Source organism: Suricata suricatta, chromosome 4 (assembly GCF_006229205.1).
Source record: "Suricata suricatta isolate VVHF042 chromosome 4, meerkat_22Aug2017_6uvM2_HiC, whole genome shotgun sequence".
NCBI lineage: Eukaryota > Metazoa > Chordata > Mammalia > Carnivora > Herpestidae > Suricata > Suricata suricatta.
This window is the reverse complement of record NC_043703.1, coordinates 86,411,631-86,432,946: the sequence shown is the minus strand read 5'-3', so window position 1 is coordinate 86,432,946 and position 21,316 is coordinate 86,411,631. Positions and strand designations below refer to the sequence as shown.

The 21,316-nt window shown below is 47.0% G+C and overlaps 1 protein-coding gene across 4 annotated transcripts in view; it reads left to right on the top strand.

Moving 5' to 3' along the window:
- The window catches only part of NPAS2 (neuronal PAS domain protein 2), an 87,191-nt gene extending 67,791 nt beyond the window's left edge, over window positions 1–19,400 (top strand). For 2 of the 4 annotated variants that reach the window (XM_029937138.1, XM_029937141.1), the window contains 7 exons: window positions 1,255–1,344; window positions 4,595–4,741; window positions 10,733–10,930; window positions 13,025–13,215; window positions 13,485–13,577; window positions 15,985–16,165; window positions 18,019–19,400. In XM_029937138.1, the coding sequence (XP_029792998.1) occupies window positions 1,255–1,344; window positions 4,595–4,741; window positions 10,733–10,930; window positions 13,025–13,215; window positions 13,485–13,577; window positions 15,985–16,165; window positions 18,019–18,189 (1,071 nt within the window). In that variant the 3' untranslated portion in view covers window positions 18,190–19,400. The remainder of the gene's footprint in view (window positions 1–1,254; window positions 1,345–4,594; window positions 4,742–10,732; window positions 10,931–13,024; window positions 13,216–13,484; window positions 13,578–15,984; window positions 16,166–18,018) is intronic. The other 2 variants (XM_029937140.1, XM_029937139.1) reach the window with 2 other exon arrangements.
- The last annotated feature ends 1,916 nt before the right edge of the window (window positions 19,401–21,316 follow it).

Below are 21,316 nucleotides of genomic sequence, written 5' to 3'. Positions count from 1 at the left end.
ATGGGAGAAGTGTCCAAGGATGTCAAGGGCCACATCCAGGTAGTTGCCAGATACCTCCGACCCAACCCGCACTGATACTTTGGAGATGGGAGCGAATGCCAGCTTCCTGCCTGCAGTCTCCAGGGAAGCCGTGCACACACACACCCCTCCTCCCCCAGCCTTGAAAGGCTTGAGTGACATGTTTTATTTTCAAATTGAACAAGATAAAGACCATCTTCTTCCTCTCCAGCCACCTTCCAAAAATGCTTGCATGCCATGAATGCCATTCTTCCAATACTTGGCAGTACAGTAGAACTACTTTCTGCCCCGACCGAGGTGTGGTTCTGGTTCCTCTACGCTGTGTGGGGGACACGATCTGAAGAGACCAAACCAGGCTCCAGGCAGCCCTGTGCTGGTGATTGCACACTCAAGACAAGGCCTCCTGTGGTCACTTCCTCCCAATGTTGTCCTGGGTGGCACTTCCCATTTGGGCTGCTTTTTATGGTCTTGAGGACCTGAGGGACATGTTATTTGAGAATAACATCAGAAGACTCCTTTTACTTTTCTTTTAAAAACTCTCAAAGGCCCATGAAGCTGGGGATTTCATTTCTTGTTTTTATGCGTTGCCCCTCTACCCTCTCCTGACCTGCCCTGAGTGATCAGGAAATAAGGCCTGTGACTCAGCTGACTGCCCAGGAGTCTCTTGAACAGGTTCTAGGCCTAGACTGAAATTGTACCAGTATTCACTGGCCGGATGAATGAATGGATATAGAAGCATATGGCCTGTCTGTCCGCTGCATTTGTGTTGAGCAGAAAGGATAAGGGCCACACACAAAGCCAACGCCAGTTATTAGTACAACCCCATTCATATTGCTTGATGACACTACTAAGAATTTATCAGTATGGGAGAAGAGCAACCAAATCCAGCAAGAATGGATCCTTCTAGAACAGAAGGCAAGGAAGGGGGACTGAGCAGAGCTGCCAAGTTCTGGCCCGTCACAGCGGCTTTGCAGGGCTTACCATGGTGGGGAGGCATCCCAGACCCTGAGTGACTCCAGGACCTTGCTCAAGGGCACCCTGCACCCTTCATCAGCCATGGGTCAGCTCTGCCTCCATGCCTCGCAAGGGCAGCAGGACAGCCTACCTTCTAGAAGTAAGCTCTAGCGCAGAAGGGCCTCCTCTAGGCTGGAGAACCCAGCCGAGTGAGAGCACCCATGTGCCTCTGTAATGGCCCAGAAGTGGTGTTTGTTCACAAGGGCCCCCTCTCTTCCCCAGGCTCCCCTGCCTGCCCCGTCGTCCTGTGACCTCACACAGCAGCTCCTGCCTCAGACCATTTTGCAGAACCCGCCTGCCCCCATGACACAGGTGAGTCTGGGGCTCAGGAGAAAAGAACCTGGTGGTGGCGCTCCCCAGGACAGAACACGTGCTCTCCTCTTGAGTGTGTGGGTGCATCGGGGCCCATGTGTAGGTACCAAACCAAGATCCCAAACCGGGGACGGTTTCCCCCCATGTGCGGGTCAGGCATGCTGAGCTGTGAACTTTGTCCTCTACCTGTCTTCTCTGGCCATCATCCTTTTCTTAATCTTTGTTCGTCTCCCTGCCACTTCTCCGTGTTCCTCTTAGTCTTTCTGACCCCAAATTAGTTATGTTATTTCAGGAAAAGTTTTAATTAGGCCAAATGTCATAGGAAGATTCTGCAAACATGTAAAAGCTGTGAGTCTAGTACTATAAATATCACATTTGTTGGGGTTGGGTTTGGTTTGGTTTTTTAAGGACCATGGCTTTGCTGAGTAATTCCTTCTTTATTTTAGCAACATTCAGTGCGTTAGTATTTGGGTCAGTCTGTGAGCGAGTGTGAGGGCACAGCCTTAGCTTTCAGCACTCAGAGTTCAAGGAAGAGGGGGGCATACCAACAGACCAACCTCCCTGGCAGGGTGGGTGTGCTTCCAGAAATAGCCTACGGAGGAGGTGACACCTGAGCTGGGCCCAGCAGGACATGCTTGAGGCCTGGCGAGAGGCTGAATGAAATAGTGGTCATTCATTCTGTGGCCACCTAGGGCCACTGAGCTGATGGGCATACACTTCGCTGAGGTCAGTCTCCACTTTCAGTTCCTTTATGGGACATCTAGCTCTGTGCCACTGTCCGGCTCCAAGGGGGTCCCAGGTGGCAGTTCATCAACACGGACCCCTGGCCACACTCTTGCCGAAGTGTGGACTTTTCTCGGAGCAAATCCATCACCAGCGATGAAAACTCTTTTATAACATATGTCCCATTAACAGTGGTCTCAGATGCTTTCCTGGAATCAGAAAGACACCTGCTAGCAGAAGCCCCGCACTTGAATTAAGCTGGAAGGATGTCACAGCTACTCATCCAGGGTCAACTAATTAAAATAGTCTATGTTCATCCTCATTAGGAAAAAAAAATTTTTTCTCTTCGAATTTCCAAGGCACATCTGGTACGAAATTAGTAAGTTTTTCAATCCAAAGACACATGAAATTAGAGTCCCTATAACTTCTGGGTCTTGCATAGGAAAGGAATTTCTTTGTTTTATAATGCATAATGATGTGATTAAGGCCTTCTTCAAATTAATGTTTCATGTATTAAACATCATTTTAATTAACAATAAGTTCTTAGTCTATTAGGCATGTTATACTTAATAGTAACCATATTCTTTAAGATATTCTTGCATAATGCTGACCTTTCAAATCAGACAGTTCTTTGCATACCAGCTCCATGTAAAACAATGCATTCTATAATTTTCTCTCTTCCCATTCTCTGATGCTGTCACCAGCACCTTATTGTGGAAAAGGGGGAGGAAAAAAACCCAAAGTCTGAGAAATGGCTTTCTGGGTAGCGAGCTGGTGGTTTTGCTTCATACCGTGTTTCTAAAATGTCTCTACGCTGGAATAAATGTCTTTATCAAAAAGGCCATGATCAAGAATATAACGAGAGACTAGTGTCTGGGTGTCTTGGAATGCCTTGAGAAAATCAGAATAATACTAGAAGTAACTATCCTTATGAAGCACAGTGCTGGCTCCTCCCAGGCTGCGCTGACCCCTCCTGTTTCCTGACTTTGTGGAACCCTCCATGGAAGCTTTTGTGTTGTGGTTGTGTGTGTGTGTGTGTGTGTGTGTGTGTGTGTGTGTGTAATTTGCTACCTGGTTGAGCTTGCTTGCTTTCTCAAATTCTCGTTCAAAAGCCCAGCTGTGTGTTTTGATGACTTATATTCTGATGAGGATTTTTGTGATACAGTCTGGTTTAGCACATGTTGTTGTTGTTGTTGTTTTTTAACTCATGTTTAGTGGGAGAACTTTTTCTGTTAAATGAAGTCTGAAGCAAAGCTGCTCTGATTGAGGTGGATTTGGGGGCCAGGGAGGTGTTTCTGGCTCACTCACTTGGCTCACCCAGCTCCTGAGACTCAGGATTCACAGTTTGGCCCGGACCACTGGCCAGCTGTGTGATCTCAAGCGAGTCTCTGCCTGCCATGGGGGTGTGATGTGAAGAATTAGAGTGTCCTGCAAACGACTGGCCAGGGTGGGTCTCCGCAAGTGGCAGCATATACTGGGTTTTTTAATTATTTTGCCACGCCAAACACTGCAGTCAGTTATTCCATCCTTCAGTGTATCCCAGCTGTGTTCCAAACGCTCCGGGTCTCCGTGCTTCTCCATGTAAGAGAGGTCAAAGGGCAGAGGAAGAGTCTCTGGAATTCTTGAGCGCTCCGGAGAGCCCAGGGCAGGGTGGCCTCCCCAAGGAGTGCCAGCCTCACCTGCCGTGATCCCCTACTCTCCTGGTGTCTCCTTGCAAGGAAACACCTTATATCTAGGTAGACAGGTAACATGGGGCACAGATCACCTGTAGAATCTTCCTGAAGCCAACCTCCATCCCAGGAAAAGGAGTAAGAGGTGGAAGGAAGGGAAAACTTGGTGCTCTTGTGCAAAGCAGGTATCGCTGTGCCTATCAGGCCACCCTCTGCCAGCGTCACCCTCAGGAGAAATGTCAGGTGACTGTACTACTCTTTTCCTTGGTTCTTTGCTGCACAGATTTCTAAGCAGTGCATAGTAGCAAATGAGCCTGGGGGGAGTGAGGGGGTGTGATAAGGCCTCCCCGCGGCACCAGGCTGGTTTGGAGAGCAGGCCCCCCATGAACTGTAGATACCAAGCTCATTTGTAAATTGTTACAGAAGAGGCGTGCATGCCAGGATCAGATTTAAGATAAGGATAGGACCCAAGACTGCCTGTGAAGCTGTCACATGCTCTCTGATGCACTGCTTTTGACCTCCATCCCCAAAACCATTTGTCCGTCTAATCAGATTTGGAAGGTCAGCTTGTGAGCACTGCTTACAAAATCGTGTCCGATTCTGTGGCCCTCCCGGGCTGCAGATTCTGAGAGGCCTGAGAAAAGCTCACACAGGGACGCTGGGGCTCCCAGTGCTCATCCGAAGCCCCTGTGCACTGCCGAGCGCCCCAGCGGTGAGTAATCAGGAGGGATACCAAAAAGGGTGGATAAGGGACCGGAAATGAAAGTGGGCAGGGCTGCACAGAACAGCAGCCACATCTGTCTGCAAGGCTGAAATAACTCTTTCATCTGGTTTTGTGTTTTGACTCCACCTTCAAGTTCTCAGCACAGTTCAGCATGTTCCAGACCATCAAAGACCAGCTGGAGCAGCGGACACGGATCCTGCAAGCCAACATCCGGTGGCAGCAGGAGGAGCTCCACAAGATCCAGGAGCAGCTCTGCCTGGTCCAGGACTCCAACATCCAGGTGAGGCCCCTTCCTGGGCCAGGGTCTGCCACGGTCTCTGTCCACCCTGCCGCCCTGACACGTTTACCCATTGCTTCAGGGTGGGCAGGACTCCCGCCAAAGTCCCTCTGTCCTACCCTAATGAGCCCTGCTTAACTAAGCATATTGCAACCTCCAATACCAAGTACAAGAAACGAATCCCACCTCCTCCATCCCCAACTCCAGGCCAGTTGCGAATTTCACATGACACCCTCCCCATTGACCCCTTGCTTGTTTGGCGCATAGTGTCTGTATACCACCTGCATTTTCATTCCTAAGTGGTGGTGGTTCGCCCTGCATTGATGCCTGCCTCCCTCCTGTGGGTATAAATTCCCAGCATCTGTGTAACTGCGTTCATAGCACCCGGGCGGCTACTGGCTCCCCAAGCGAAGATGGAGGACGCTCTACCGTAGCCTCTCATCCAAAGCAGCAATGAAGGGAGATCTGGGAAATGATGACATCTGCACCCTGCATGGAGGGGGACAGGAGAAGGAGCTGGGGACTAGAGGTCAGCACCCTGACGTCCCCAGGCCACCCCATTTGTGGCATGCCAATTGTGGCATTCTGCATGTTCTGACATGCTTTCAACCATGACACTGCCCACCCCCCAGATGTTGCTTCTTTAAATCTTTCCTAGAGATGACTTTTGGAGTGAAAGCTGTATATATTAGATTTCTTCCAGGGATAAATGATTTCTACCAAGTTTTACTTGTATCAACCCGAGACTATGTTTCTTCCCACGTGCGTTTGGTTGACCCAACCTCTAACTGTGACCTCACCTTGGAGTCTGCCCTGAGCGCTCTAATCATTTGCACCCCCTCCCCTTAGAAGAGGCAAGAGAGGCCCTTGGGGAAAGTGGCTGGAACCCTGTCCCTGCCGCTGCCTGGTCACGGTCCACACTGACCCTCTAGAGTTCAACAGATTCTAAGTGGGCGCAGCGCCTGAGCCCTGCACAAAGAGATGACACCCGTGATGGGTAGGGGGAGACACCTGCTGCTGGCCTGCTGGCCTCCTGGCCTCCCTGCCTCCCTGCCTCCATAGGCTCCTCAGAGGCGCTCCTGGCTTGCTTTCTAGAGCTTCAGTGCCCCCACCCCTACCCGCGCAGACCCTCAGCCCAGGGCGGGCTCCCTTCCCGGAGAACAGAGTCCAGCTGGAAGCGCTCTTCCCCACCCTGGGGTCTGGGGGTGGAGAGCCCGGCCATGCCCAAAGCCCTGCAGCTGCCCCGCCTTCTCTACCACTCCCCAAAATGGACCCAGGAGAAGACCACCGTGTTTACAGGAAAAGAAATGGAGCCATCAAGGTGTCAAAGTCCCTTCTTGCTTATTCCTTCCCAGCTGTATTATTTTCTCACTGATCCAAGGCCTGATTGGCAGAACTTGCCTGACTCCAATTACTTGAATGGAATTTTTACACTAACAGGAAGGGGAAAATTGAGCCAGAAACTGCTAAAAGCAAGGTAGGCGTATGAACATCCCACTCAGAGCCCAGGCTTTTCTATTTCCTGCCTTTTCCACATTCAAACTGAATTCTAAAATAACAGGCGACACAAGGTTATCTCTTTCATTTCTTCTTATGAAGAAGTCGTCTTTTTCTTCCTCGTGACCAATGCATTTTGTTACCCCCCAAAGTATCTATGCCAACAGAACACCTGAGTGTGTGAGGGTTGGTGTGGAAATCAAGTCCTGCAGTGTCTTCCTTCCCCGTTTTCACACTTGTGACCTTATCTTTGCAGTGGAATTTTCCAAAGAACATGGAAACCCGCAGATAGTCCAACCAGTGAACATTTCCTCAAGCAGCCTGCCTAGTTTTACAAGTTTACAGATTTAAAGAAATACATCCCAAAATGTACAACCAAAATGTGATAGTCCTTTAAAAAACAAAACAAAACAAACAAAAAAAAAAAAACCTGTGTGGTTCAAGCATAAAAAATAAACAAGTAAAAATTACTCCACCCCTTCCCTAAAAAGCTAGGAGTGGGGAGGAGAGATTAAATAAGAATGGCAAAATGTTGATAATTGTTGAACCCTAAACATGATACATGGGGTTTTGTTATATCTCTATTTTGTGTATTTCTAAGATGTTCCATAATAAATATTGTAGGAGGAAGCAGACTAGAATAAGGAAAAACCACATGGGAGCATACAATTGGTTTATTCTTAAAATTAGAAGCTCCCCCCCCCCCAATAGCTTTTTCTATTTGAATGAAGGAACTATTTTTCTCTCACTTTCTGTAAAGTTGACCCTGGTACTTCCTACACCTTAAAATTCTACTTTATTGTGGGTAAAACAGAGGCATGGATGTGCACAGCAATTAGGATTTTCCCCTACAAAGTCCTTTACTGGAATGTCAGTGGACTTCCTACTTTACTTCAGTGCCTCCAGCTTTCATTGAGACTACATATGCATGTGGTGCTTGCTGAGTACGATTTAAAATACACACACACACACACACACACACACACACACACACAACTGGGTTATGAGGGAGAGGTCCTGTTAAGTGTGAGTGTTGGCACCTACATGGAGTCATGAAAGATGCTACTTGGGGAGAGCTTGGGGATGAAAGGCTGTGTCACCTCCTGCAGTCCAGAAAAAGATGCCTCTTGCTCTCTTTTTGAGAGTATGCACGCCCTCTGCTGGCTACTCAAAGAAATGCCACGAAGGGCATCTGTAGCAATGACAAATGTGTTCCTTGATCGTTCTTTTCAATCACTCATCTTTCCTTCCTTTCTTCCATCCACCCATTCATCCATCCATCGACCCTCCATAACTATCGATCCACCCATCCATCCATCCATCTATCCTTCCATCCAGCAGACACTCATTATGTATCAAGCACTTGGCTAAGCATTGTGCAAATACAGAGATACACAGGACGGGTTTCTACCCTCCAAAGGCACACATCAGCGGAACAGAGTAGCAGACCTAGCAGTCTCTGACATAACACAAGCAGAAATAGTTTTCCCTTCTCTGAGCAAAAGCCTCATTTATTTGCTTATTCATTCGCATATTTATTCCATTCATTCATTTCTCAGATAGTTTTTGTATGCCCAAAGAGGCAAAGGAACAAAAAGTTTCTTTTTTCATTTTAAATATTGTTTCTAACATTGATTGAGCCCTTACTGTGTCTCAGCATAAATTTTATTTAACCTTTTATGAGATACATACTGTTAATGTCATTGTTTTATTAATGAAGAAACTAAAGCTCTGGCAAGTCGTGAAAACTGCCTAAGGTCATACCAGTAGTACGTGATGGGGTTGAAATCTGAACCTAGGTGTATGATTTAAGATACATTATACTGCCTATATAAATAAAGGTTGCATTTTTTAAAAAATCTAACCAGAAGGTAAATTGTGCTCTACCAGAAAAATGTATATTATGTAGTTTGAGTATTGTGTTTTTCTAAAGTGATGAAGTGTAGGTCACCATATGCACTATAAATAAGACATATTATAATAGATGGCTGGGAAGCATAAAGTATTAACCCCCAAACTGAAGCTGAGATGATGGATGTCCAGAAAGTTCTTCTTAACTTCTTAAGTGACCACTCTCATTCCAAACCTCTCTGGTGGGGTAGAGGTGTGAGTGGAAAATAGGGAGATCAGGTGGGGTGTTGGAAAGGGCACCAGATGGGAACCTGGTCCAGCTCAGCTCAGCCACCCACCCACCTCAGGGCTCTGGGAGGCAGCTCAACCCTGCCCATTAGCCGTAAACGTGAACTAACTAATCTCTAAGTGCTCCTGCTAGTGTCTACTAGGCATGGTTCCACCTCTGTCTTTCCATAATCACTCTGTCACTCAGCAAATGTTGGTGTGTCGGTTCTGCACTGGGTTTGGGGTTATACCCAGTACAGGAATGAAGGGCCAAAACTCTAATTGCTAGAAGGAAGAGGGACTTGCTCCTGAAGAATGCAAAGCTATAGGCCTCAAGGGAGGGGAGCACTGCTTGTCAAGAATACAGTATATTTGGGGACACCTGGGCAGCTCAGTCAGTTAAGCATCCAACTCTTGGTTTTGGCTCAGGTCATGATCTCACAGTTCATGGGTTCAAGCTCCATATCTGGGTCTGTGCTTATGGCACAGAGCCTCCTTGGGATTCTGTCTCCCTCTCTTTCTTCCCCTCCTCTGCTCTCTATCTCTCTCTCTCTGAAAAATCAATAAATAAACATTTAGAAAGGAGGGAAGAAGAAAAAAGAAAGAGTCTAATATATCCGATAATATCAGTTTTTGGCTGAAGAGGGAGGGGGGAAGGGGAAGGAGGTGATGGTCATGGAGGGGGGCACTTGTGGGGAAGAGCACTGGGTGTTACATGGACACCAACTTGGTAATAAACTATTTAATTAAAAAAAAAAAAAAAAGAAATTCCTGGCTACTCTAAAGCTAGGTTCCAAGCCCATGACTGTCTTTAGTTACACAAGAATTAAAAATTAATAGATGAATAAAATCTTAAAAAAACTAAAAAAACAAAAAATCTTTAATTCTGGGACAAGTCTTTGAGGGACAGAAATGGGAGGGGGAAAGTATGGATTTTATTGGCAGCTCCCTAGATATGTTACTTATCAAAGGGGATGAACATGTTATTATCATTTTCCACCTTGAGAAGTATTTATTTGCAGAAGAGAACACATTTGTTGGTTGATGGTTCTGTTACCATGGAAACATATAAATAAAAAAATAAAAAAAAATAACAATAATATCAGTTTTCAATGCCCACAAGGGCCTTTAACTAAAAGAAGTTTTTACAGGTCTTCGATTTAAATTATTATTAAAAGTATTAAGGCTGTTTTTCTTTTTTTTTTAATTTTTTTAAATGTTTTATTTATTTTTGATACAGAGAGAGACAGAGCATGAGAGGGGGAGGGGCAGAGAGAGGAGACACAGAACCGGAAGCAGCTCCAGGTTCTGAGCTATTAGCACAGAGCCTGACACGGGGCTCGAACCCACGAACGTGAGATCTGACCTGAGCCGAAGTCAGAGGCTTAACTGACTGAACCACCCAGGCGCCCCAAGGCTGTTTTTCTTAAACCTTTGGAGTCAATTTACAGATTATATTTTATTTACAAATCTACTAAATTGGTCTAAAAATAGCAATGCTTTTACTTGTTTTCATTTGTTCAGCTAGTTTATAAACGTAACAAATTATAAATAATCAACATTCTCTACCAAAGCCACTAATCTACAAGTTCAATATGTCTAAATCTTCCAAACATTTCATGTGCTAAACAAGGCAGACTTGTCAACTTAAAAATAAATCTTTCTAAACTCTTAAGCAATTCTTTTAAATCAAGCACATCAAAAATGACGTAGATAAGGTTATCATAAACACTTAAACATTCTACAAACTTATCAAATTCTCTCTTAAAGCTTTCAAATTAAAACTATCAGGTATCATATTTGCCTCCCTGGGGACGTGGAGTCACCTAGCTAATGGGAGCAGATCAGCTGGGAGCGGTGGGTAAGATGCCCAATGCAATGTGGGCACACACCTGGGCCAGTGGTCACAGACGTAGGGCCTGGTCCCCCTGCCAGGATGGTGCAGCCAGTGGCCCAAGTCAGCCTACTTCTGCCACCATTCATCCCACTCACAAGATATTTCTCTCTGAGAAACTGGTAAGCTGACACAGTCTCTATGCAAGTACATCATGTTATTTACAGACCATCTGGGTCTGAGCATCTTTCACGCAGATAGAACTCCATCACTAGACTGTAGCCTTCTATAAGGCAAGGTCAGTGTCCCTCCAACCCACTGCTCCATCTCCAGAACCCCTGCACTGTGCTGGTGGCATCACAGCACCCATGTCCCCATGTTGAGTGAATGAATTCTTCCCAAGCAGGTCAAAAAGAGCAAGAAAGCCGACCTCTTACCGTGCACAGGGAATACAAAGAGGGTGCAGATACCTTGGTGTGTGGAGCCCGTCCCCTGAGGAGGCACATGTGATCCCAACCTTAAAGGCACTCCTGTTCTGCTTCCAGATGTTTCTGCAACAGCCAGCTGTATCTCTGAGCTTCAGCAGTGTGTCGCGGCCCGAGGCTCAACAGCAACTCCAGCAGAGGTCAGCCCCAGGCTCCCAGCCCCAGCTGGGGGCCAGCCCTCAGCTCCCAGGGCAGATTGCCTCTGCCCAGGTGGCAAACCAGCACCTGCTCAGAGAATCAAGTGTGATATCAACGCAGGTAAATGTGCTCATCTTCATACTCAGTCCTTGCCACCAAAGCAGACCAGGGCATGCTTGATTCCTGCAGTCCCCTGAAGGGGAAACCTACTGAGCCTTGCCTCAGTGACCGGGGCTGGAGTACGGTGGGTGGGGGAGGGGAGTGGCACTTCTTTTCCTCATTCTAAGTCACTCTGAAGCCCCAAGTGTGCTAGTTTCCTTCTGTGTTTTATTAATATATTAAAATACCTCAAAGTTATCCTGCAGCTGAAACTTTCAGCATTAATCCTGACCTGGGTTAGAGGTAGGTATGGATACCCAGATACTCACACTGACAGCCATATGTCCCCGTGTGCGTGTCCTCAGTCATCATCTACCCTTAATTATAGCCATTATCAGTGTGAGGACACAGGTTATCCACTTCTGTTCATTGTCCCTTTCCCTGGGCCACCACGCCCCCCTCAGTCCTCCAGATTCCCCACCAAGCCCTTCCCTCATAGCCATTCCCACCTCCTCCCAGCTGCCAGTGACCTTTCAGTCTGACAGTCAGCCAGCAATAAATGGCACTTGAATTGAATGGAATTAAGAAGACCTAAGCCCCTGCTTCTGGAAGATCAAAGATTGGAAGGCAAGATACAGCCTTTCCTCCAGCCTCCGGCCATGGCATCCATAACCCTGGGTTCAGTAGCCATCTGCTGAGCCCCTCCTATTCACCATCTCCCAGGGGAACAGAGATGAGTAAGACTTGTCTTGACTCTAAGAAGCTTCTAGTCCCATGGGGCCTCTGGGAATGTAAACAGATAATGTACAATAAAATGTGGGAAAATACACTTTTAATAGTTTGGCCCATCTTCACCCAGATTTAAGGGTTTTCCTTTAAAAGGCAGCCTTTTGGTTCTGAAGGTCAACAGAAAAAGTAATGAGAATAGCCAAGAAGAATTTGGAAAAGAAAAGAAAAACTGAGGAAGGACCTACACTATCTAATACTGAAGGGTTTCAAAGATGCCTCAAGAGTTAAAACACTGTGAGGCCATCATATGAATGGACAGTCCATCAAACACTGGAAAACTGACAAAGCAAAAAAGGAAATCTAAGCCCATTCCATCATTTGTTTAAGATTTCACTCAACAAGTACTTAATTAAGTGCTCACTGTGCACTAGGCACTAAGTTCTAAGCACTGATGGACAGCAGTGAACAAAAGAGAAAAGAATAAGAGGATCTCTGATACAAGTCAGGAGAGAGATGCACACAAGTAAAGATCACATGTCAAACGGTTATGCAAGAACACAGGTGAAGGTTGGGGGGAGGGTGAGAACACAGGTGAAGGTTGGGGAGTAGGCTGGAGTTCTCAATCGGTATCCTTTTGTTAGAGAAGATAATATGTGATCAAAGAGACCTGAGGAAATGAGAGAATGAACCATACCAGGATTAGGGGGGAAAACATTCTACATGGGGGAATCAGCCAGTGCAAAGGCCCTGGGGCCTGATGAGTTGGAGAGGAACAGTAAGGAAATCCACATGTCTGGAGGAGGGTTTGTGAAGCAGAAGGTAGTTTGATGCACATTTTCCTTACTTGCTGAGAGCCCAACACTGTTCTAGGCCCAAGGGATTCAAAGAATCCTTGAGGTACTTAAAATCCAATAGGGAAGACAGTCCCAGGGTCAAAATAGTTCAAAAACTACTGGGTCCTAGGGGTGGCTGAGGGGTTCTGTTGTTTAAAGCATCCAACTCTTAATTTTGGCTCAGGTCATGATCTCATGGTTTGTGGGAATGAGCCCCTTGCTGTCAGCATGGAGCCTGCTTGGGATTCTTTCTCCCTCCCTCCCTCCCTCCCTCTCTCTCTCTCTCTCTCTCTCTCTCTCTCTCTCACACACACACACACACACACACACACACACACACACACACACACTCGCCACTCTCGCTCTCACTTTCTCTTGCTTGCTCGCTCTCTCTCTCAAAATAAATAAACTTAAAACAAACAAAACCACAGCAAAGAAAACTAGTGGATCCTAAGAGGAAGGGCCAGGGTGGGTAGAAGAAAGAGGGTTCCTGAAGAGATGGCACCTGAGTTGAGTCCAAGTCTTACCTCTCCCATGAATGTGACCGCTCCAGGGTCCACGGCCAATGAGGAGCTCGCAGATGATGCAAGGAAGCGGCCACTCGGTGAACAGTTTGACGCCCCAGTTCAGCAGCAGCACGGTTGCGCTCCCACCGGCTCTGAGCCTGACCACACTTGCTTCTGCCTCCCAGGATGGCAGCCAGTGCCAGCCCAGCCCAGACTTCAGCCATGATCGGCAGCTCAGGTACGAGACCGCCCTTGTTTAAAAGACAGCTCAGGTGCAGCTTTACAGTAATCATTCCAGCCTCCTGGCCTCAGCCAACAAAGTGGCAGGAGAGAGCTGGGGTCTTGGATGGCTGTACTCATCTTCCTCTGAGAGCAAAGTGGGCACGGTGGGGGTCAAGGGCAGCCAGAGAGGGCCCAACAAGACTGGGCAGGTGCTGCCATCTGCCAGCAGGTCCACAGTTTGGGTGCTGATTGAAGTTTCCCATTTATCTCCTCCTCTGCTCCAAGGCTATTGCTGAGCCAGCCCATCCAGCCCATGATGCCGGGGTCCTGTGATGCGAGGCAGCCCTCCGAGGTCAGCAGGACTGGACGGCAAGTCAAGTAGGTGGCCCCGGGTGGAGGGAGGAGGCAGAGAACTGCACTGAGTGGTCTCAGGCTGGCGGGGCTCTCATCGGCCTGGACCAGCAGCACTCCTGGGCATCTCACACGAAAGGCAAGGTCAAAGTGTGCCCACACCCTCTGCAAGGATGCCTCCTTAGCTCTTCTTCCATTTCCCATTGAAGATCAAACTGTGTGTCAGCATTCCATGCTTAGAACAGGACCTGAATTAAACAATTAACTATACCCCCCGTCTGTCATCATCTTCAGACATCTTTACCGGCCCTTCACCCTTGGTAACATCCCAGGTAAATGTAGCCTGATCCCCTTCCCCAGGGCCCTCCCATAGTTCCATCTGACCAGCAGATGCTGGCACCTTCCACAGGCATACTTGGATGCTTGGAGCTTGCCAGCTCTGTGGTTCTGGTGCTGAGCCCTGGGACTGTGAAACCCTGTGGATGTGGGCCCTCCTTCCTTCCCAGACACGCAACCTTCTGTGTCTGCCGTCCGCCGACTCTTCACCGCTTGCAGCCCCCACGTCCAGAAGCAGCTTCACTCCAGTGTTGCATTAATTACTGGGGACAAAGATCACTGGAGACATAGGAATGGATGCTTGAAAAGCTACTGGAACACAGTTCCTAGCCTTTGACACAAGGCAGAACTATCTCACTGACGTCTTTTTTGCATAAACCCTGGTTGAGTGTGTGTCTGAAGTTCACTGGGACGGGGCTAGCTAATTGGGCCTGGCCATCCTTAGAGCCAGCCCCTAGGACCAGCTCCCAGAAGCCCTCCCACCCATGTTCTCCTTCAGCCAGTGATATAATAGTAACAGTGGATGGTTTCTGAAGGGCAGGGGCTGGTACCTGTATTGTTTCATTTTATCCCGATAAAAACCCCGTGATGGAGAGAAATGGGGAATGTACCCTTCAGGAGTCTGCCTTTCAATTCTCTGATGGTCCTCTCAATTAGACAAAACAAAGACTCTTGTTACATTGCTTTCCAGAGATGCTTAAAATGCATGAACTAGGCAGAAATGGGTGTTCCTTCCCCCAGAACTTGAACTGCCATTTTCGGTCAACCCAATAATTGCCACCTTCCCCTTATCCCCTACCATCTCTTCCAGACATGACCTAATGCTCTACCTTGTTACAAATGACCTCACAGAGAGAAATCACATTTCCAGAATATATAATGCAGAATGGACTTCTCTGTGGTGTCTTTAAACACCTATTCCTGGTCCGTGTTCCTCTGGAGTTTTCCTAAATGGCCTGCTTCTGCCCCTGTTCATGGACCATTATCATCAACCCCTTTTTCTTTTTTAATTTTTTAAATTGCAGTAGAATATATATAACATAAAATTCACCATCTTAACTATCTTTAAGTGGACACTTCAGTGGCACTCACCATCACCACCATCCATCTCCAGAACTTCTTCATCTTCCCAAACTAAAACTCTTAACCCCATTACACACTAGCTCCCTGCTCCCTCTACCCTCCGTCCCCACTGGTCCACTTTCTGTCTCTTATGAATCTGACTCCTCTAGGAGTCTCACCTAAGTGGAGTCACACGGTATTTGTCCTTTCGCTTACTTCCTTTAGTATTACTTCACATGTTCTGGAACGTATGAGAATTTACTTCCTTTTTGAAGCTGGATAATATCCCTTTATATGTATATATTGTATTTTGCTTACCCATTCACCCATGGATGGCGATTGAGCTTGCTTCTAGAACTCTTTGGCTTTTGTGAATATTGTTGCTGCAAACATGGATGTGCGTGTATCTGCCTGAGTCCCTGCTTTCCTTTTCTCTTGGGTCCATTCCCAGAAGTGACATTGTTGGATCGTGGCATAATTCTAAGCTTACTTTTCTGAGGAACTGCCATCCCGTTTTTCAGAGTGGCTGCACCATTTTACATTTCTATCAGCACACAAAGCGTCCAATTTCTCCACGTCCTCATCATCACTTACTATTTTGGTGGGTTTACCCCCCATAATAGCCACTGTGATGGCTGTGAAGTGACCTCTCATTTTGATTTTGATTTGTATTTCCCTAATGACTAAGGATATTAAGCATCTCTTCTTGTGATTGGCCATCCTTTTGGTATCTTTTGTTTAGGCAATGTTGTTCAAGCCCTTGGCCTATTGTTTTAGTCCAGCTGCTTTGTTGTTGAGTTGTAGGAATTGTTTTAATAACCTGGGCATCAATCCCTTATTAGATACATGATTTGCAAATATTTTTCATCGGTGGCCTTCTCAATCCATGGGTAATGCCCTTTAAGGCGCCAAAGTTTTCAATTCTGATGAAGTCCAGTCTATCGTGTGTCCTTTTGTTGTTGCCTGTGCTGTTGGTGTGACATCAACGCCTCTTTCTCAGAAGTCTGTTTTCTCCTCCCCACGTGTGACCCACCAGGTATCCGCAGAGCCAGGCCGTGTTTCAAAATGCAGACATGCACACCAGCAGCAGCAGCAGCACCTCACCGCCCGTCCTGCTGATGGGACAGGCGGTGCCTCAGCCCAGCTTCCCCGCCGCCTCCAGGCAGTCGCCCCTGCAGCCCGCACAGGCCCCGCAGCAGGCACAGCACTTCCTGCAGGTGGGCGCCGCTGCACGCATGCGCGAGGGCACAGGGCTCAGCTCCACTGCGCAGGCCCGGCAGGCTCTTCCTCCTTTGCTGTCTAGGTGCTCTGGTCCTCATTTCCAAAATAAGCCCCGCATAGATTTGCATTTGAATCTTTATAGTCTATGAAATTTATAAAACTTAAAGTTTATAAAGTCCATGCGTATAGAGTATGAGAAGTTTAGACTCAGCCATTATTCCTCATAGATAATGTGCTTAAAAGGTGCATTAAAAAGGAATTTTTATTATAATGTCCATATATTTTACAGCAAAAATCAGACACCGACTACTATTTGTCAGACTTGTTAGTGTGTTTACACACAAAGTCTGATACAAATATAAAATTAAAGCACGTTTAAAGATTCATCAAACTTGCTTGATAAATACAAGCATGCGGCATGAAGTCAGGGCTTTCCAGGGAAATGTGGGGCACATTTACATGTGGTCAGTACTTACTTCAAGCAAGTGCCAAATCCACTGGAGCCCAAGAGCCAGCAATTGGTGTTCATTTGGGACAGAAGCGTCTGCTTGGACTCTGGCCTTCCCTCCGACATATGGCTAGAGCGCCTTCCTGCGCCAGCCCTGACCCTGTCCTGTGCACATCCTCCCTGGCCTCCAGCCCCCACCACAGGGCAGGGCATCGCTTTCCCTTCACCCACCTACCCTGCTTGGGCACCTTCAAAGCTACAAGTGGGTGTGGTGACTGAGACATTTAAAGGACAGTGGGTAAAGATAAAAGGAGTTGCCCTTCAAGGTCTTGAATGCAATTTAATTCCAAAGGTGCTAAACCATCTGTGATATACCTTTCAAAGTTCCCTGACCCCAAGCATAGTGGAAGCCAACTGAAGACCTCAGCATTGCATGTCTTGTCATTTTGCAGGACACAGAAGCAATTTTTGGATGGGCTCTGGTGAAGTGAGAAGGCAGGGATGGTCTGGTCAGAGGGAGAGGCTTCTGTGTCTTTCTTCAGCCCTGGCAACAAACATGTTCACAGGCACCTGTACCTCCAAGATGTGGGGCTAAGAATGCACAGAGTGTTTGGGGCTTCTCGCTGCCCTCAAGGCCTCCTGGTGCATTGTGGGGAGAGGGAATGTCACAGAGAGCTGTCAGGCTCTGGGTTAGTGCCAGGTAAGAGCACTGTGCCTGGAGGCCTTTGTGGAGGAAGGACTCGGAGGAGGCGAGCGGAGACACCTGCTGCAGAGCCAAGGTGTGGATGGAGTGAATGGACAGGAAGAGACTGTGCTTCAACCAGAGAGACAGGCGTGCCTGTGGTGTCCTGGGTTGTTTGGATGGGAGGGACTTCATGGACACGAATAGTGGGAGATGAAGCTAAAGGTTCCAAAGTTAGGGTTTGACCAGTTGAAGTTTCTGAGCTTCAAATTAGGATGTTCCCCAGTAGCTGCTGGCAAAGTGGGAAGTAGTTACCGACTCAGGGACCATGGTGGAAAGTATGTAGACCGCATGTGTGTTTTGATTCTGCTCTGTCAGTCATCTGCATGTGGTCTCAGGCTCCAATGTCCCGAAGCATAGCACATGGAGGTCACGTGCACATGTGCAGGAGACCATCCCCCAAAGTCTAGTCCCTGGCTCACTGGCCCAAAGGAACCCCGAGTGCTTGGCTTCCAAATTCACACCCATGTGGGGGAATCTCAAGCTCCTTTCTCCCCCACCCCCCACCTTGCCCCCTGCTGCCACAAGATCCCCACCCCCACCACCCATGGAGTAGAATCCTGCAGTCTGACCACATTCGCATTGGCACCCCAGCATCTCCGTGGAGGAGTTGCCAAAGCACAGAGGCACCTCTGGGGCCCTTTGTCTCTTCTTCGCAGGTACAGGCGCCGACCTCTTTGCACAGTGAGCAGCAGGACTCGCTACTTCTCTCCACCTACTCGCAACCGCCAGGGACCCTGGGCTACCCCCCACCGCCCCAGCCCCCACGCCCACCCCGAAGGGTCAGCAGCCTGTCTGAGTCCTCGGGCCTCCAGCAGCCGCCCCGGTAGTGCTCTGGCACCGAAGTTGGGTCACAATCAGCTTTAACCAATGGACAGACGATGGGAGTGGCCCCAGGAGTGGGGAGAGGAGTTTAAACCCTTGGCTTTTATGTGCACTGCATATATTTCCGAACTCCTGGATGGTAATCTCCGGAGCACAGCGACCGACATGTGACACATGATCAGAATACTGGCCGTGTTTCCTTTGCCTCTGTGTTTCTTGGGCACACTCTACAGCCATACTCGGATGGGAGCCAAGTGCCCCATGTAAGTGTCGTTACTCAGTTTACCTAGCGGGTGGCCCCGCTCACTGCGTCCTCCTGAGAGAGCGCACTGGTCCCTCTAGCTGGCTGTGGCCTGTCCACACTTGCTAGCTGGCCTTCACTGTCTTGACCCTCTTTCCTTTGCATTCGAGAAGCACTGGGTCAGAGATCTGTTGAAGAGAGAGAATAAAGAGATTATTTTTCATTATTTTTAAATGGTTGTTTTTGTTTTAATTTGCACAGCTGCACAGAGGAGATAACTTAGGCACTTTCAGGTTTTAAAAATAATAAGGTCTCATGACTTCATGTGGAGACCGCAGTAACAAAACCAGCCCACCAATCAGGCTGCAGACCCACGCCCTCTGGCCTAAAACCTAATGGAAGGAGGCTCTTCACCCCCGCCCATTCTGGTGATTATTGTTTCCCCTAAATATAACACTGGACTTTTCCTGTTTACTTGGTGGATCGCATCTACAAAGGCCGACGCAAAGCAAAGCACAATCATGCAGCTGATGTTCCGGAATTCTGCTGGGAACTATGAGACTTTGGAGGAAGAGCTTTCACAAGCTAGACAGGCCTGGGGGGCCCCAGGTCCCCGAGGAGACCCCACCACGCACCGGCCCCTTGGGTCAGAATGCTGCATCTTTCTACAGATCTTTCATGATAAGACCGAGGATTGGATTCTCCTTTTCCAAATGCACTTTGCTTTTTTGTATGTTTTGTTATGTTGAGATGTTTCTAAAGAAAAAGGTTTTATGTAATTAAAAGATGAAGTGTAGTGAGCTGTACAGCTGTTGTAATAATGACCTATTTCTATATAAAATAAAATTGTATGGATTATGTGTAAATTATTTTGTATCTGAGACACCAGTTCCTTTCCCAAATATAAAAGTATAAAAGTTTTCTTGTGTTTTTCTGTGAGTGGAAATTTTGTAATAAATTAACGAATTTGTACAATTTCCTCTGGAGGCAATTTCTGTCCCTTGGTATATGTGCATATATCCATCTTTTCTTCATTTTTAATTTTTTTCTTATTTCAAGGTATTTCTAAGGATAATCAAAGATATAGAAAAGGTGAAAGCAAGCAACAAAGAAACTAGGTTTTTTGAGTTGCAGCATGTGCACCAGTCCATCAGGCTCCCAACCTTCATAATTAAAGGTTGTGCCAGAAAAAAAGAGCAATCGTTCACTGTAAAGATGACAACACAACAAACAGAAACCGAAAGGGCTCCTGGAAACATCTCAGCCTTCTAGACAGAGGGAATCTGGGGAGGTGACTGAGACATTCTTCATCAAGCAGTCACAGCCCATAATTAAACTCCCCTGGGCTGGAGTTCATAGGCTCCAACTGCCAACATTTAGTTATCAGTGATGCACATGGGATGTGTGTGTGTGTGTGTGTGTGTGTGTGTGTGTGTGTGTGTGTGTGAGTGAGAAGTGTGTACACACGTTGTGTTGATGGGGGGAGACATAACAGCAGCACCTAGGAGACTTCTGCCAACTACAGACATGCGCCCTCTCCCATGAGGCCTCATCACACTGATGTAAGGGTGCCCTGGCACACTTTGATGGAGAATCCCTGAGAAGGCAAGCCCTTTCTGTAGACATTGGCCCAAGAGAACGGAGTTCCTTTCCTTGTTCCGTTGCTATAGCTCTGTGCTTCTCCCTGCTTCCCTGTGAAATAGGGGTAGCTCCCCTGTTTTGTGGCAAGGATCACTTTTCGTTGCCACAAGAGGCTATACAAATAAAATCATCAAAAAGGAGTTATCTTGTTCACACAATTGCTGGATTCCTGAAAAAAAGGTAAGTCTAAAATGTTCTGAATGCTTTAGGATCATTTACTACTATTTAAAGGAATCAGAAGTGAACCCCTTACTAAAACGAAAAGTCTGGGGGATGCCTGGCTGGCTCAGTTAGTGGGGCATGTGACTCTTGATCTCAGGGTCATGAGTCCAAGCTCCATGTTAGGCATAGAGCCTACTTAAAATAAAATTAAAAATAAATAAAAGAAAAAGAAAGGAAGAAAGAAAAGAAAAATGTAGAGGCCACTTTTAAGGCAAACAGACTTGAGCAATGGAATATAGAAAGAGTGGACAGTGGTCCTGTGACTGAATAATACAGACACGTCCATTCAGGTGACCCACCTCAAAATACCTACAGTCCCTAACTAACCAAAGGGCTACATACAACCAAGCTCAGTTACCAAAAAAGGGGAAATTCCATACCTCACCATACTTCCTCATCTTCCCTCTCTAAAAACAGCGCCCACCTTCTTGTTGCAGACCACCTCTCTTTTGCTGTCCTGCCTGCCGCTCCTGTGGTGTATTCAGTAAATTCTATCACCTTTCTGCCTTGGGTGAATTCTTTCACCGCCCACACTGCTGGGCCTCAAGATCCAATCAAGAGAGACACCACAAAAAAGTCTGGCCCAAGAGAATGGAGTTCCTTTCCTTGTTCCGTTGCTATAGTTCTGTGCTTCTCCCTGCTTCTCTGTGAAATAGGGGTAGCTCCTCCGTTCTGTGGCAAGGATCACTTTTCATTGGCACAATCGGCTCTACATATAAAATCATCAAAAAGGAGTTTTCTTGTTCACACAATTGCTGTATTCCTGAAAAAAGGTAAGTCTAAATGCTCTGCATGCTTTAGGATCATTTACTGTCTTTCAAGGAATCACAAAAAAGTCTGTGTGAAACTGGATGAACTATTTTGTAATTGAACTGTTTTGTAAATTCAAAGGTTTAGAAATCTGATTTTTCTATATTTGTATTTTAATTGGCCATCAGAATTGTAAGTAAAGCAAAATTTTTAATGGAAACAGTATATTGTACCAGGATTTTCAAGCTGGAAGCCATTGAAAGAGGGGAGTATAAATC